Source organism: Podarcis vaucheri (assembly GCF_965113315.1).
Source record: "Podarcis vaucheri genome assembly, chromosome: 3".
Taxonomy (NCBI): Eukaryota; Metazoa; Chordata; class Lepidosauria; order Squamata; family Lacertidae; genus Podarcis; species Podarcis vaucheri.
Genome location: NC_138761.1, coordinates 84,151,539 through 84,164,138, shown reverse-complemented (window position 1 = coordinate 84,164,138; position 12,600 = coordinate 84,151,539). Strand labels below are relative to the sequence as shown.

At 42.3% G+C, this 12,600-nt stretch overlaps 1 protein-coding gene across 1 annotated transcript in view; it reads left to right on the top strand.

Annotated features, from left to right (window-relative positions):
* The window catches only part of DOP1A (DOP1 leucine zipper like protein A), a 52,931-nt gene that overhangs the window by 14,427 nt on the left and 25,904 nt on the right, over window positions 1–12,600 (top strand). The window contains exons 6-15 of the mRNA XM_082216966.1: window positions 308–406; window positions 1,679–1,778; window positions 3,933–4,042; window positions 5,007–5,115; window positions 5,638–5,758; window positions 7,346–7,465; window positions 7,988–8,102; window positions 8,869–8,898; window positions 10,073–10,303; window positions 10,958–11,591. Of these exons, the coding sequence (XP_082073092.1) occupies window positions 308–406; window positions 1,679–1,778; window positions 3,933–4,042; window positions 5,007–5,115; window positions 5,638–5,758; window positions 7,346–7,465; window positions 7,988–8,102; window positions 8,869–8,898; window positions 10,073–10,303; window positions 10,958–11,591 (1,669 nt within the window). The remainder of the gene's footprint in view (window positions 1–307; window positions 407–1,678; window positions 1,779–3,932; window positions 4,043–5,006; window positions 5,116–5,637; window positions 5,759–7,345; window positions 7,466–7,987; window positions 8,103–8,868; window positions 8,899–10,072; window positions 10,304–10,957; window positions 11,592–12,600) is intronic.

Below are 12,600 nucleotides of genomic sequence, written 5' to 3'. Positions count from 1 at the left end.
TCCTCAGAGATAAGTTCACAATCTCTGAGCCTTATGTCTCCTTTGCTTGCTTGCTTGCTTGCTTGGTGTGCCTCTTCCTTCCCTCCAAGACCACTGGGCATTCAGACATAGGATGAACATGTGTAAAAGCCAATGTCCAGATTCCGTGGAGGGTAGGAGGACACAGTCATGCTTATCCTGCTGTGCTTAGGGAGAGAATCATCCTAACTGGACCTCTAGTTAAAGAAGTCTGTGATGTTTGTGTGCATGTGTATAAACAAAATCAGCATTGCTAATTATGCCTATACTAATGGTAATTTTATTTCAGGTGGAAGCAGTAAGCACCTCAGTGCAGGATTCCAGTGTACTAGTACAGAGAAGCACACTGGACCTGATACTTTTCTGTTTTCCATTCCACATGAGTCAGGTAAAACACTGCTGAATGAGTATTCCGCGAATCACTCTGTTGCATATACGTATTACCCATGGGTGCAGTCTTCAACCAACGTTTCTTAAAAGACTCCCCAAGATTTGAATAATAACATGTTCTGGTGTAAGAGATTAACTCTCCAGCTACAAGATCTCTTAAATACTTACTCCAGAGGGTTCCCTTCATGCATACAATGCCAATTTTTCTTTCTGGTGGCAATCCCTCATGCTGCAAGGAGTCCTGAAAGTACCCCTGGATTTTGGTAGTGGTTTTCCAGCCATCATAGGAGGCCGCTGCATAGGAGAGGCTAAAAAGACTGTGTGTTGTGGTGCTGGTAGTGCTTTTTTTGCTGCCACCTTTGCTAATGATTTTGGCCCTTGTGGTATTTAATCATGTTTCCTGGTATTAAAATAACAACCTAGGAAAAGTTTTGTTCTTTGATCAAGTTTTTTTTGTCGCTTTTGAAAGCGCAAGAAATGTTGTATTTGGAAATTCATGTCTTAGTTCAAACAACTGCATTAAGACCATTGTTACTGTGTGTAACGTAATGTCTGTGGTAGTTGCACACACAGATGGAAATGTATATCAGAGCTCTGAATTTGAGACGTGATGACCAGAGCAGACCATTTGAGTTCATCCATTATATCAGCAACTCTCAGGAGCACGTTATAGAAATAGCAATATACAGCTTTTGCAAACGAGTAGCGTTACTTGGCATTGACTGAAACTTGGTAATTAGCTGGCTTGTATTCTGTGTCAGCAAAGTTGTGAAGGTAAGCAAGTGAATATAAGCTGTTTATTTGTCTTAAAAATAGATTGGCCAACCCAGACTGCCTCTGATATCTTTGATCATTTTCTTGCTTATAGTAGATCAATGTAGTGATCAGCATTTAACTCTGCATTAAAGTTGTGTGTTCAGGGGGAAACATGATTTCTTTCTCCCCGGTGATTATTTTATTATCATTGCAATGTAAATGTTAGGCTTTGCTTTTTGTGTACTTCATTAGATTAAATCACCTGAAACTAGGTATAGGCTTCAAGGAGAGATGTGGTTGTTGTCTGCTGGTGCCGGCAAAGGCGCAAGCGCAATAAGGGGTTGATTAAAAACAGGCAGCCTAGATTTTTTTTGTCAGATTCCAGATCTCAGCCTGCATGAATCCACAGGTACTGGGATGTGAATAAAAATATTTTTTTTCTCCTATACAACAAAACTCTTGAGTGTAACACCTGCTGCAGTTTTTTGTTTAAATGTAACATTCCCAATTTTAGGCGACGCGCCCAGACATGATCAGAATTCTGTCAGCATCTCTTCATGTAGTCCTGCGCAGAGACATGTCACTCAATAGAAGGCTTTATGCCTGGCTTCTAGGTAGGTGCGGGATTTATATTTTTATAAAATCAACTGGTACCTCATTGTAACTGTAACACTGTAAACTCCCCTTCATTTTAGTATGTGCGGTTTTATTTTGGACTAAAGTTTGTTGCGGAACATTTTGAATGTTCCTGTAGCTATTGCTGTTGTGTTATGGCTGACTAAAGATACAATAAATTTATAATTTATTTGTAGTTTATAATCTGCCTTTTAATTCACAAGAAGTTTTGAAGCAGGGAACTAAAAATGCAGTGTAAAACATCAGTAGTAACAGTAACTGAACCAGCAGCTTATCTCCGCCAGTACACCTAGCTAAATGAATGCATACGTACGTACATACATACATACATACATGCCATATAAATTTCTACTATAAAGGTAAAGGGACACCTGACCATTAGGTCCAGTTGCAGACGACTCTGGGGTTGCGGCGCTCATCTCGCTTTACTGGCTGAGGGAGCTGGTGTACAGCTTCCGGGTCATATGGCCAGCATGACTAAACCACTTCTAGCAAACCAGAGCAGCGCACGGAAACGCCGTTTACCTTCCCACCGGACTGGTACCTATTTATCTACTTGCACTTTGACGTGCTTTCGAACTGGTTGGCAGGAGCTGGGACCGAACAATGGGAGCTCACCCCATCATGGGGATTCGAACCACCAACCTTCCGATCGGCAAGCTCTAGGCTCTGTGGTTTAACCCACAGAGCCACCTGCGTCGCCATGTTAGAGAATAAAACTTGGTACTGGGGAACTGCTGCTCCAGCTCTTGGAATTTGCCTTATGTGGTTCTGCAGGGTCTGCATTGTCTTGGCATCATTTTCATCACCTACATCAGAGATGGCTCACATGCTACCCTTCGCATGTTCCTGGACCAGTTGTTCCACCTGCCCTAGCTGGCATGCTCATTGGTCAGGGGTGATGGGAGTTGTAGTTCAACAACCTCTGGAGGGTATCCCATGTAACTGCTTGGAGAGGCTGTTCAAAAATTGTGAGAATAAGGAGGCTTCATTAGTGTGCTTGGCTCTGTTCCTCCTTGTCAGACTTAATGCAGACAAGATGGTGATGTTAATAGAAGGGGACCTGCTTGACACCAGAGTCGTGGTTTTCCTGTTCCAGTTGGGGTCCTGCTTCCCCTAAAGGAGAATTTGGGTGTGGAGTTTAGGCATGCTACTGGACTCAACATTGCTCCTGGATTTTCCAGAGCATCTTTTATGGCCGGTTGACAGCTGTATCTAGCAAAGCATAGCCTGGCTACTACCAGCCTTTGTAACCTCCAAGCTAGAGTGTTGTAATGTACTTTATCTGAGACTACAATTGAAGAGCGTTGAGCCATGCATTGAGATATAAGTAATAAATAAATTTGCCACCTATACCATCCAGCGCAAATTGGGATAGCCTATATAAATCAGCTATAAAATGCACGTTATTTCATAACCCAACCTTGCACTAGTAGGTAATGTTTGCTTAGCTGCATAATAATAAAACTCAGCTTCAAATATGCATACAGAAGCCAGATTGTCTTTTTATTAATAACAAGATTTCCACTTCTTTGATGCAGACTGGCCACAGACTGATGTGATGTAATGCTTAACAGTGCAGTCTTATGCTTGTTTACTCAGAAGTTAGCATGTTTAGGATTGCAGCCTGAGAGAACTATGAATCAGGATCTCCCTAGTGGAAATCTCAGCCCAGCTTTGATCTTGCCAAGTAGCCTTTAGGCATGCCGCCATTCTCGGTCTCAGCAATGCACAGTGACCTACCTTAGAGGATGGTTGTAATTATTAGAGTGAAATGATGTATGTGAACCAATGTAAACATTCAAAAGTGCCATGACTATAGTAGAATTCTTGTAAAGTCTAAATTTATATTTCCTCCCATCACTGGAAAATTAAGTGTGGCATTCATCATCCAGAATGCCAGGAATTCCTGTAGAAGTGAAAGTAGCTTGATGTTTTGCTCTTTGTGTCACCAGTTGCCTTTTATTAAATTAAATTTAAAATGGTCTTTCCTCTTGCGAACAATATTTGGACGGCAAAATGGTAAGTTATCAGAACTAAGCCATTGTTCTCACTGTTCGTTCTTCTTTACCAACTTATTTAAACACTGTGTTAATTTGCCATATGCTTTTTCCTTTTCCTTTTGCTTGAAGGTTTTGATAACAATGGTGCCATTATAGGACCTAGAAGCACAAGGCATAGCAATCCTGAAGAACATGCTACGTACTACTTCAATACTTTCTCTAAGGAAATGCTAGTTCAGGTAGTCATGCTTTCGATACGTTGTTCGTGTGTCCCTTGTAGGTTCTCCAAAATGGCTGGTGGCCTCTGTTCAGCTTGGTAGATCACAAGCTGTTCAGTCTTTCTATAGGGGTTCCTCTTGCTAATGGCAAACATGCCACCTGATTAGCTGACTCTAAGCCAAACCTGTTTTGTGGCGCACCTTTTGACCCATATTGAAAGGATTTATTGTGTTGTGCAAAATGTGAGACTGGGAGTAGACTACACATTTGCAAATATTAGGGGAGCATTTTGTTCAAAGCTAGTACCATTTTTGGGAAGCAAGCAGTTTGCTTGACTGTGCAAGGAACCAGAAAGTTCTCTTCAACTCTTCTTCTAAAAGCAGTAGCGTTATAACTTTTAAATGCAAGCAATTATCATTCAAAGCAATGTTATTAAAGGAAGAAGTAATTTTAAGTACATTCAGTGTATTTCACCCCCACCCCTGGTCTTCTGGTATTTTTTTTTCCTTACAGCAATTTTGGCTCCGACATGCATTGGTAATTCATATTTGTTTCAAAAATTAACTTGATTTTGTGAAGGATGAGGAGAATGGTTAGATAGAGGATGCTCAAATGATGGCATGGGGAACCCAGATGTGGCAGACAGGCAGACAAATGTACATTCACACTTCCAGTAATTTCTGATCCATAGTTGTGGCCTAACCTTGTCTTAATCTTAATGGCATACCCCAGGAATACCCTTGAGAGAAGACCGTTAACTGGATCCAGAATGTCCCTTTCACAAACTGAAAGCCTCTTAAGGGAATGAAAGGGAGTTAGATCCAGGGGCTGCTCCCACTGAAGAGTGGGGAGGAGGGCAATGTTTTGTAGAACTAGGTTAGCGTTTCAGGTGGTAGCACCATGAATGCTTTCTTACTGGTGCTTTGGTCACTGTAGTCTAAACTCTTGTCTCACTTCTTGATTCTAATGCGTTGTTTCTTACAGGCAATGGTGGGAATTTTGCAGATCAACGTGTGTGGAGAGGAGAGCACATTGACGCAGGATCTGAAGCCTTTTCGGATTCTTATCAGTTTACTGGACAAACCTGAGCTAGGTAGCTATATGAATGTCCTTGCATGCCAATGGGGGGGGGGGGTGTCTGTTGTTAAATAAGTAACAGTTCACATAGTAGTAACAGAGGGCAAAATAACAAACAAACATCCAGACATTCTAAGGTACTGCATATGATGAAATGAGGCATGCACCATAAGTAAAAGAGTAACCTTGCACTTCTCTCATATGCCTATCTGAACAGGTATAATAAAACTTAGTAACAGTTAAAACATCATAGCCTAAATCTTTAATGACAGCATGCACATATTAAGTTTTAATGAAATCAACACAGCCATAGAAAATGCGTTACTACATTGTACTGGCAGTGCCAGGAGATCACATTCCTTCTTAAATTAGTGGTAGCAGCGCCAACGTGTTTCAGCCAAATAGAAAGCATGGATAAAGTTGTGTGTCTTTTGTTGTGCATTATTGAATTGTACAATTGGTATAACTGCAGATAAAATGAATTCAGATACTAGCCAGTGGAATTCTTAATATAATTTTTTTCTCTTGTTCCTTGTAGGACCTGTAATATTAGAGGATGTACTGATTGAAGTATTTAGGACATTATATACTCAATGCAAAGCAGAGCTGGATCTGCAGGTGGACTCCTCCTTCAGCAAGGACCATACTCAGCTAAGCAGGTGGCTATATCGAGAGGAAAAAAGAGAAATCCCTTCCTAAAGCCCAGTTTCTTGAACAGCAGCCTTTCATGCAAAATTATTTTGAGAATGTGGGAAGTTGCAATATTAATTGGATATGTCATGTGGGTCAGGGATTGGATCAGATACTGAAAGTCTAGGGCTTGCCGATCAGAAGGTCGGCGGTTTGAATGCCCGCAATGGGGTGAGCTCCCGTTGTTCCGTCCCAGCTCCTGCCCACCTAGCAGTTCGAAAGCACGTCAAAGTGCAAGTAGATAAATAGGTACTGCTCTGGCGGGAAGGTAAACGGTGTTTCCATGCGCTGCTCTGGTTTCGCCAGAAGTGGCATAGTCATGCTGGCCACACGACCCAGAAGCTGTCTGCGGACAAACGCCGGCTCCCTCGGCCTATAGAGCAAGATGAGCGCACAACCCCAGAGTCCTCCGCAACTGGACCTAACGGTCAGGGGTACCTTTGCCTTTACCTTTAAAATACCCGACCCGAGCCGGTATTTTTAGGGAGAGCATTCACAAAGTGTGTGTGCTTAAAAGTAGCATATTTATTTGTTGTTACATTTATATCCCACCTTCCCTGCAAGGAGCTCATGGCAGGATACATACTTCTTCCTCTCTCCAATTTATTTGTGCACCTGTCCTGTGAGATATTTAGGTTGAGAGATGGTGACACACCCAAGGTTACTTCCCCATAAACTTTACAGCTGAGTGGAGATTTGAACTCTAGCCTCCCAGGTGCTAGTCCACTGGGATATAATTAGTTTCTTATTTTTAATTAAATTTATATACTGTCCTTCATCTCAGGGCGGTTCACAACATAAAAATACAATATAAAAAACACGAAGTACGTGGTAAAAATAAGAACAAAACCAAACATAATTCCCCCCTTCCGTTTTATATATATATTTCCCATTAGTGATTAATCAGTGAGCACCTCCTATCCATGAAATTCTCAGAATACATGCTAAGCCAGTGGAAACGGATTATGATGGTGATTTAATATTGAAAAGGGAGCCCAAGTAAAGTGTTAAAGCAGAGGAGGTTGGGGAAGAAGACCTTTTTCTCTTTCTACTGTAGATGTGAATGCCTAGCCTGATACTGGTCACAACTCAGTAGTTGTGTCAGCTCACAAAGCCTATCCTATAGTTAGCCATAGAAAGACCTGTGCTCAAAGGCTTCTGCACTGCAGATTTAGGTTCTGCTTGCTTGGTAGCCAGTAACACAGACTTGGCAATGGATGGACTTCTTTCTTATCTCTGCAGCTCATTCAGAGCAGTTCCAGCTGAGAAGCTATACCCCTTCATCTCCCTGAGGAAGCTTGTGGTGGGCTGTGTCAGCAGCGACAAATTCTTACCTTGTCTACTGCTTTGAGCGATTCCGGATTCAGAGGTTTTGCCTCTGTGGCAATGATAGCAAAAAAATAAAAGGGCAGTAGGATTGCAGGAGGGGGATAAAGGTGGGAAAGTATAGTGACAAAGGGGGAGATTGCTGTGAGGGAAATCAGGAAGTAGGTTTGGAGCAAGATTGCAAACGGAGTACCTTTGTTCTGAATACTGTTGTTACATTTTTATTTCAGCAAACTGAGGGAAAATAAGAAAACAGCAGAGCTGATTAAAACTGCCAATCTTCTGTTCAATTCTTTTGAGCCTTACTATATGTGGGATTACATTGCCCGTTGGTTTGAAGAATGTTGTAGGTAAGTTATATTTCACTGAAGATGTTTTGTGTACTGTTGTGTCCTGGTAGAGGAGCACAATTGAGTTGATACACTTACGTTTTTTTTTAAAAACCTATATACTGTGCTTCTAAGTTGTCAAAGTATGCTGTATAGATCTTTTAGAAAGAGGAATCTCTCTACGTAGATTGTTACTTTACTCTTTGTGTCAGTTTCCATGTGCATGTGTGTCGTGTTATGATTCAGTGCCTGGTGACTTGCAGCTGAATGTGTGAACTGATGCCGTTGCAAATCATTACTTTGAGGATATTTGCAGTGCTACATATCTGTCTGTGGTTATTAATCTATCTGACGGATGTAGAACCTGTGGCCCTCCAGATTTTGCTAGACTACAACTCCCATAATCTCTGACCATTGGCCAGGCTGGCTGAGGCTAATGGGAGTTGTAGTTCGACAACTTCAGCAGGGCCAAATATCCTGCTAATATTACTAGTTACACAGCCACACTGCTACCAATGAATAAATTATGCTTTGAATTCATAGGAGGACACTGCATGCCCGACTACAGACTGTGCCTGGAGGTGGTAGTGAACCTGCTGAACTCCCCCTTACCAATTTCTGCCTGCTAGTTGATTTTTTGTTGGATATAGTATCTTTGGTAAGATTTCTACTGCTCGCAACTTGGTTCTCCTCCCACTACTCTGTGGTTTTCTAAGCTAGGTAACCCTCCATGTGGCATGAAAGAGGTCTTTAATCCAGCAAAGTGGGCAGGCATTGCTTCAAAAGTGATATGATAGGGGCTGGGTGGGGAACCTGGGGGCCAAATGCAGCCCTCTGGTCCTTTCTGTCTGGCTCGTCCAACTCTCCCCAGGCCAAGGCCCTTCCTTGCTTGTTTCTGCATGGTTGAAATGTGTCTTCACCTCCGATGACCCTTGCTTGTCTAGATGGACGATAGACAGGGATGTCTTTGTGTGTATAGAAACTAGCTAACCTTGCAGAGCTAAAACTCTTCTACATTGCTCTTTCCACTTTTCCGTCTGGCCTCGGTCCCCTCACAGTCACGTGGCCCCTGGAAGACTCCCCTGAGGGGAAGACATTCCCCTTGCAGTAGGGTCTTAATTTTAAGAGTGAGATTTTATCACACAGAGATCATTCTTCTGTTTATTATTTGATTGTGGGCTCAGCCTCACTTCTTTCTCTTGCATCCCTCCTCCTTTGTCTATTACTATGCTAATTGACAGCAGGATATGTGGCGCTGTGATTTCATTAAACTTGTTAGATAGCAGTTGTTTTTTATGCATGCCGCAATCATATTTGTCTATCAACATTGTATATCTTAATGAAGGCTCTTAGAAATGTTTTGGGTTTTTTGCCTCCTGTTATCTCTCCTTTGTCTTCAAACTCTTTGCTTTCTCATTTCAAAGCCTACTAGAAGTATGAGAGTGCTTTGTCAGGTATGACATTCAGACTGTTTTCCTCTTTTGATTAAAAGTCATCCGTTTACATGTTTCTGACAGTATATATTTTGGTAATATTAAATGTGAAAGAATCGTGAATATTTGATTGCCCTCTGTGGATTTGTTATCAGTTTGTAGTTTTAGAGTGTTTTCAAACAACCGTTTTTTTACACAAGAAATGCACATTTGTTTCTCACTTTCATCAGACACACCGAGTTGCGCTTCTTTTGGGAGTTTTATCACATTTTCCAAGCCCGTAAATCACTACAGCTTAATGCAGTTCCCCAAATATTGCTTTCTTTGCTGTTATAACAACTGTGTCAAATGTAGATTAAACAGCAGGGAGAATAACCATCCTTCCTGAAATATTTTAAAGACTGTGCTGCTTACTCTTCTGTTCTTGTACATACATGCAACCTGTTCATTTATAAATACACATAAGTAGGCATGCTTAGGGGTGTCAACTTGAATAAAAAAGGGGGGGCAGATATGCCCCACCCCACATAATTGATCACATGACATGGTGCATGCACACCATTTGAATGGCAATGCCCATCAACTTGGGTGGGGCTCAGCCCCTTCAAATATTTTAGGGGGAGCCAAAGCCTCCCTGGCCCCTAAGAGTTGGCTTCTATGCACATGATAGATAGATACACAGATATACACAGGTCTCTATTCAGCAAATAGCAGCACAGGTTCTCTAAACATCCCCATAAAACCCATCTTCCCACAGCATGACTCTCCCCTGCATATTGTGACTGAATTTGTTAAGTGAGCAAGATTTAATATTATAAATTCATATGTATAATATGAGTGATACCCAGTGTTGTGCCAAGCTAGTTTCCCCTTCCTCTCCTCCCTTTTGCAGCACTCCATGCTCCCCCTGCCATCTGATCCAAGATGTCTCCCACCCCTCAAAAGCAGATTGGGAGGCTGTAGGGAGAGCGAGGGGAAGCCCCTGTTGCACCACTGGCAGTGCTCCCTGCTAATGGACAAACAGAATTAGCTATCACCCCATGTTTAAAAGTTGCTGCTTTTTAACCAAGTCTTCATTTCCTTTCTTTTTTCAAATTTCGTAAAAATAGAACTATTGAAACTTGTAGCTAAAGTCCATAGAAAGGATAAATTACAGAAGCCATTGATACCAGTTCTAATTGTATTTTGTTGCTAGGAGACCTATATTGAAATACAAACGGAACATCTGCCTCAGCTGCTGCTCAGGATGATCTCTGCCTTGACGAGCCACCTGCAGACTTTGCACTTGTCTGAGCTAGCGGATTCCTTGAAACTCTGCTCAAAGATTCTTAGCAAAGTTCAGCCTCCACTGTTGTCCGCTGGTACTGACGGTGCCTTGCAGTTTCCGAGCAGGCACAGCATCGTCAAAGAATGGGAAGAAAGAAAGGTAATACAGAAAATATTCTTCTTGTTTCGTTTTTAAAAATAAACAGCTCCAACTTTTGAAACGGTTGCTATAAGCTTAGCTCCCATCCTGTTGCTTTAAAACCTGTGGCCTACTTCAAGAATGGACTGGCAGCTACATATGCACCTTGTGGGCTTTATATTAGAAAAAAGATAGCTTCGTGTGCCATGTGCACCAGGAACACAGAAAGGCTTAAGAAGTTAGGAATATGCATGCATATTTTTGTTTGTTTGTTTCCCCGGAAGTGTAAAAGACCTGATCCATAAGTTCAGAGGCTCTGCTCTGTGTGCACCTGCCAAGTGAAGTGAGACAAGTGGCTACTAGGAACGGCGCCTTCTCGGTGGTGGCACCTTGGCTGTAGGAAACTCTCCCAGAGAGGCCTGCCTGCCACCCGTATGGAATCCCATCAAATTTGGTGAGGATCCCTTAAGTGGTGGTGGCAAAGAATCACTGTGGGTTGTGGAGACTGGTTTTCTGAACTCACCTCTTAAACTATAAACAAAAGACAAATGCAGTGAGATGTGCAGCTGGTGAAAATGAGAGAACAACATTTGCTAACACACAAAATGACATGGTTTGCTTTCCCCCTCTGATTTTATTCAGCTCTTGCTCCTTCCTTACTCTTGTCTCAATTAGATGCCACCAGTTTCTGCAGAGAACCCAAACGATGTGTTTGAAGATGGTGAAAATCCTCCAAGCAGCCGGTCCTCCGAAAGTGGCTTTACCGAGTTTGTGCAGTATCAGGCAGATACGACTGATGACATTGACAGGATGCTGAGTGGGGGGTCTGGAACAACTGGCCTCCCCATTATAGGCAGCACTTCTTCAGAGACTGAGACAGTTTCCACTCTGGGTTCTGAGGAAACAATTGTTCAGCCGTCTTCCAAGATGGCCCAGGGGACAGGATCTCGAAGTGGGAAGACAACAACAGTTCAGAAGACTGCAATGCAGTGCTGTTTGGAGTATGTCCAGCAGTTTTTAACCAGATTTATCAACCTGTACATCATTCCAAGCAACTCCTTGTCTCGGCCCTTAGCAGCTGAGCTTCAGGAGGACCTCGTCAGGGGGAAAGGAGAGGCTGCACAGTGTACCAGAGAGTCACAAGGGGATGCAGCTAAAGGGAAAAGGACCACTAAGAAGACATCGCCAAAAGAATACCTCTCTGCCTTCATTGCTGCATGTCAGCTCTTCCTTGAGTGCTCAAGTTTTCCAGTTTACATTGCAGAGGGAAACCACACATCAGAAATACATGCTGAGCAGACAGATATTGGTGAGTAATTTCCTACATTCTAATCTCCTCCCCATTAAAACTTCCTTTCAGGTTTGATCTTTCACTTTTTGTAAAACCAGTTTTGACTACCTTTTGTTTCTCTTTCTCTCGTTGTGCACAAACCCAGTTCTCCTATTCTTTATTATTATTATTTTTTAAAGAAATGTTTCCTAGTAAAAAAAAGGGCTTGATGGGAGGTATACTGGGTTTTGATTTGGGTAATTGTTGGAATGGATTTGCTTCAGACTTTGAAACCAATCCTGCTTAATTCCTATCAGTATGTATGTTTGACATTGGGATACATCAGATGTAAATTGATGCACTTCCAGTGTATTTTTGGTGTAGGTTATTCTTACACTTCACATCTGCTGTGTTGATATGGTTGCTTGCAGTTAATAAGCTCCTGTATTGAGTACCTAATACATATGAAAACTTCACAGCTTTGTTGATGCATACAAAGTATCTCATCTTTCAAAAGAAGGTTGGGGGGCCAGTAGTAGTATTCTGTGTCAGTTAGTCTCAAAGAACAGGCATTCATTTCCTCTGGGGCTTCTGAAGCTTTGTTTTCTGAAATCCAAAGTCTCATATGGAAGCATTGAAACTGCCTTACCCCAGGTCAGATTATTTGTCCATCAATCCCTGTGCTGTCTGCTCACACTGGCACTGGCTCTGCAGGGTCTCAGGTGTAGCTGGGCCTGTCCCACCTCCTGGTCCTATTAGCTAGAGATGTTGGGGGTTGAGCCTGAGAACCTTCTTCATGTGCAGTGTAAGGTTCTGAGCTTCTGTTCCCCAAGACCTCATCCCAAGGGGCCCACTGTGAAGCACTTTTGTACAATCCGTGTGAGGTTACTGACACACACCCCCACAGCCAACCTGAGGTTTACGTAGTTGAAATAATAGCCATATCATTAAAGTAGCTCCATTCCAGTGACACGGATGGTGTGCAGTTGCTACTCCATCTTTCATAAGTGCTTAACTACCCAACTATTAGAGTTTTGGTTTTTTATTC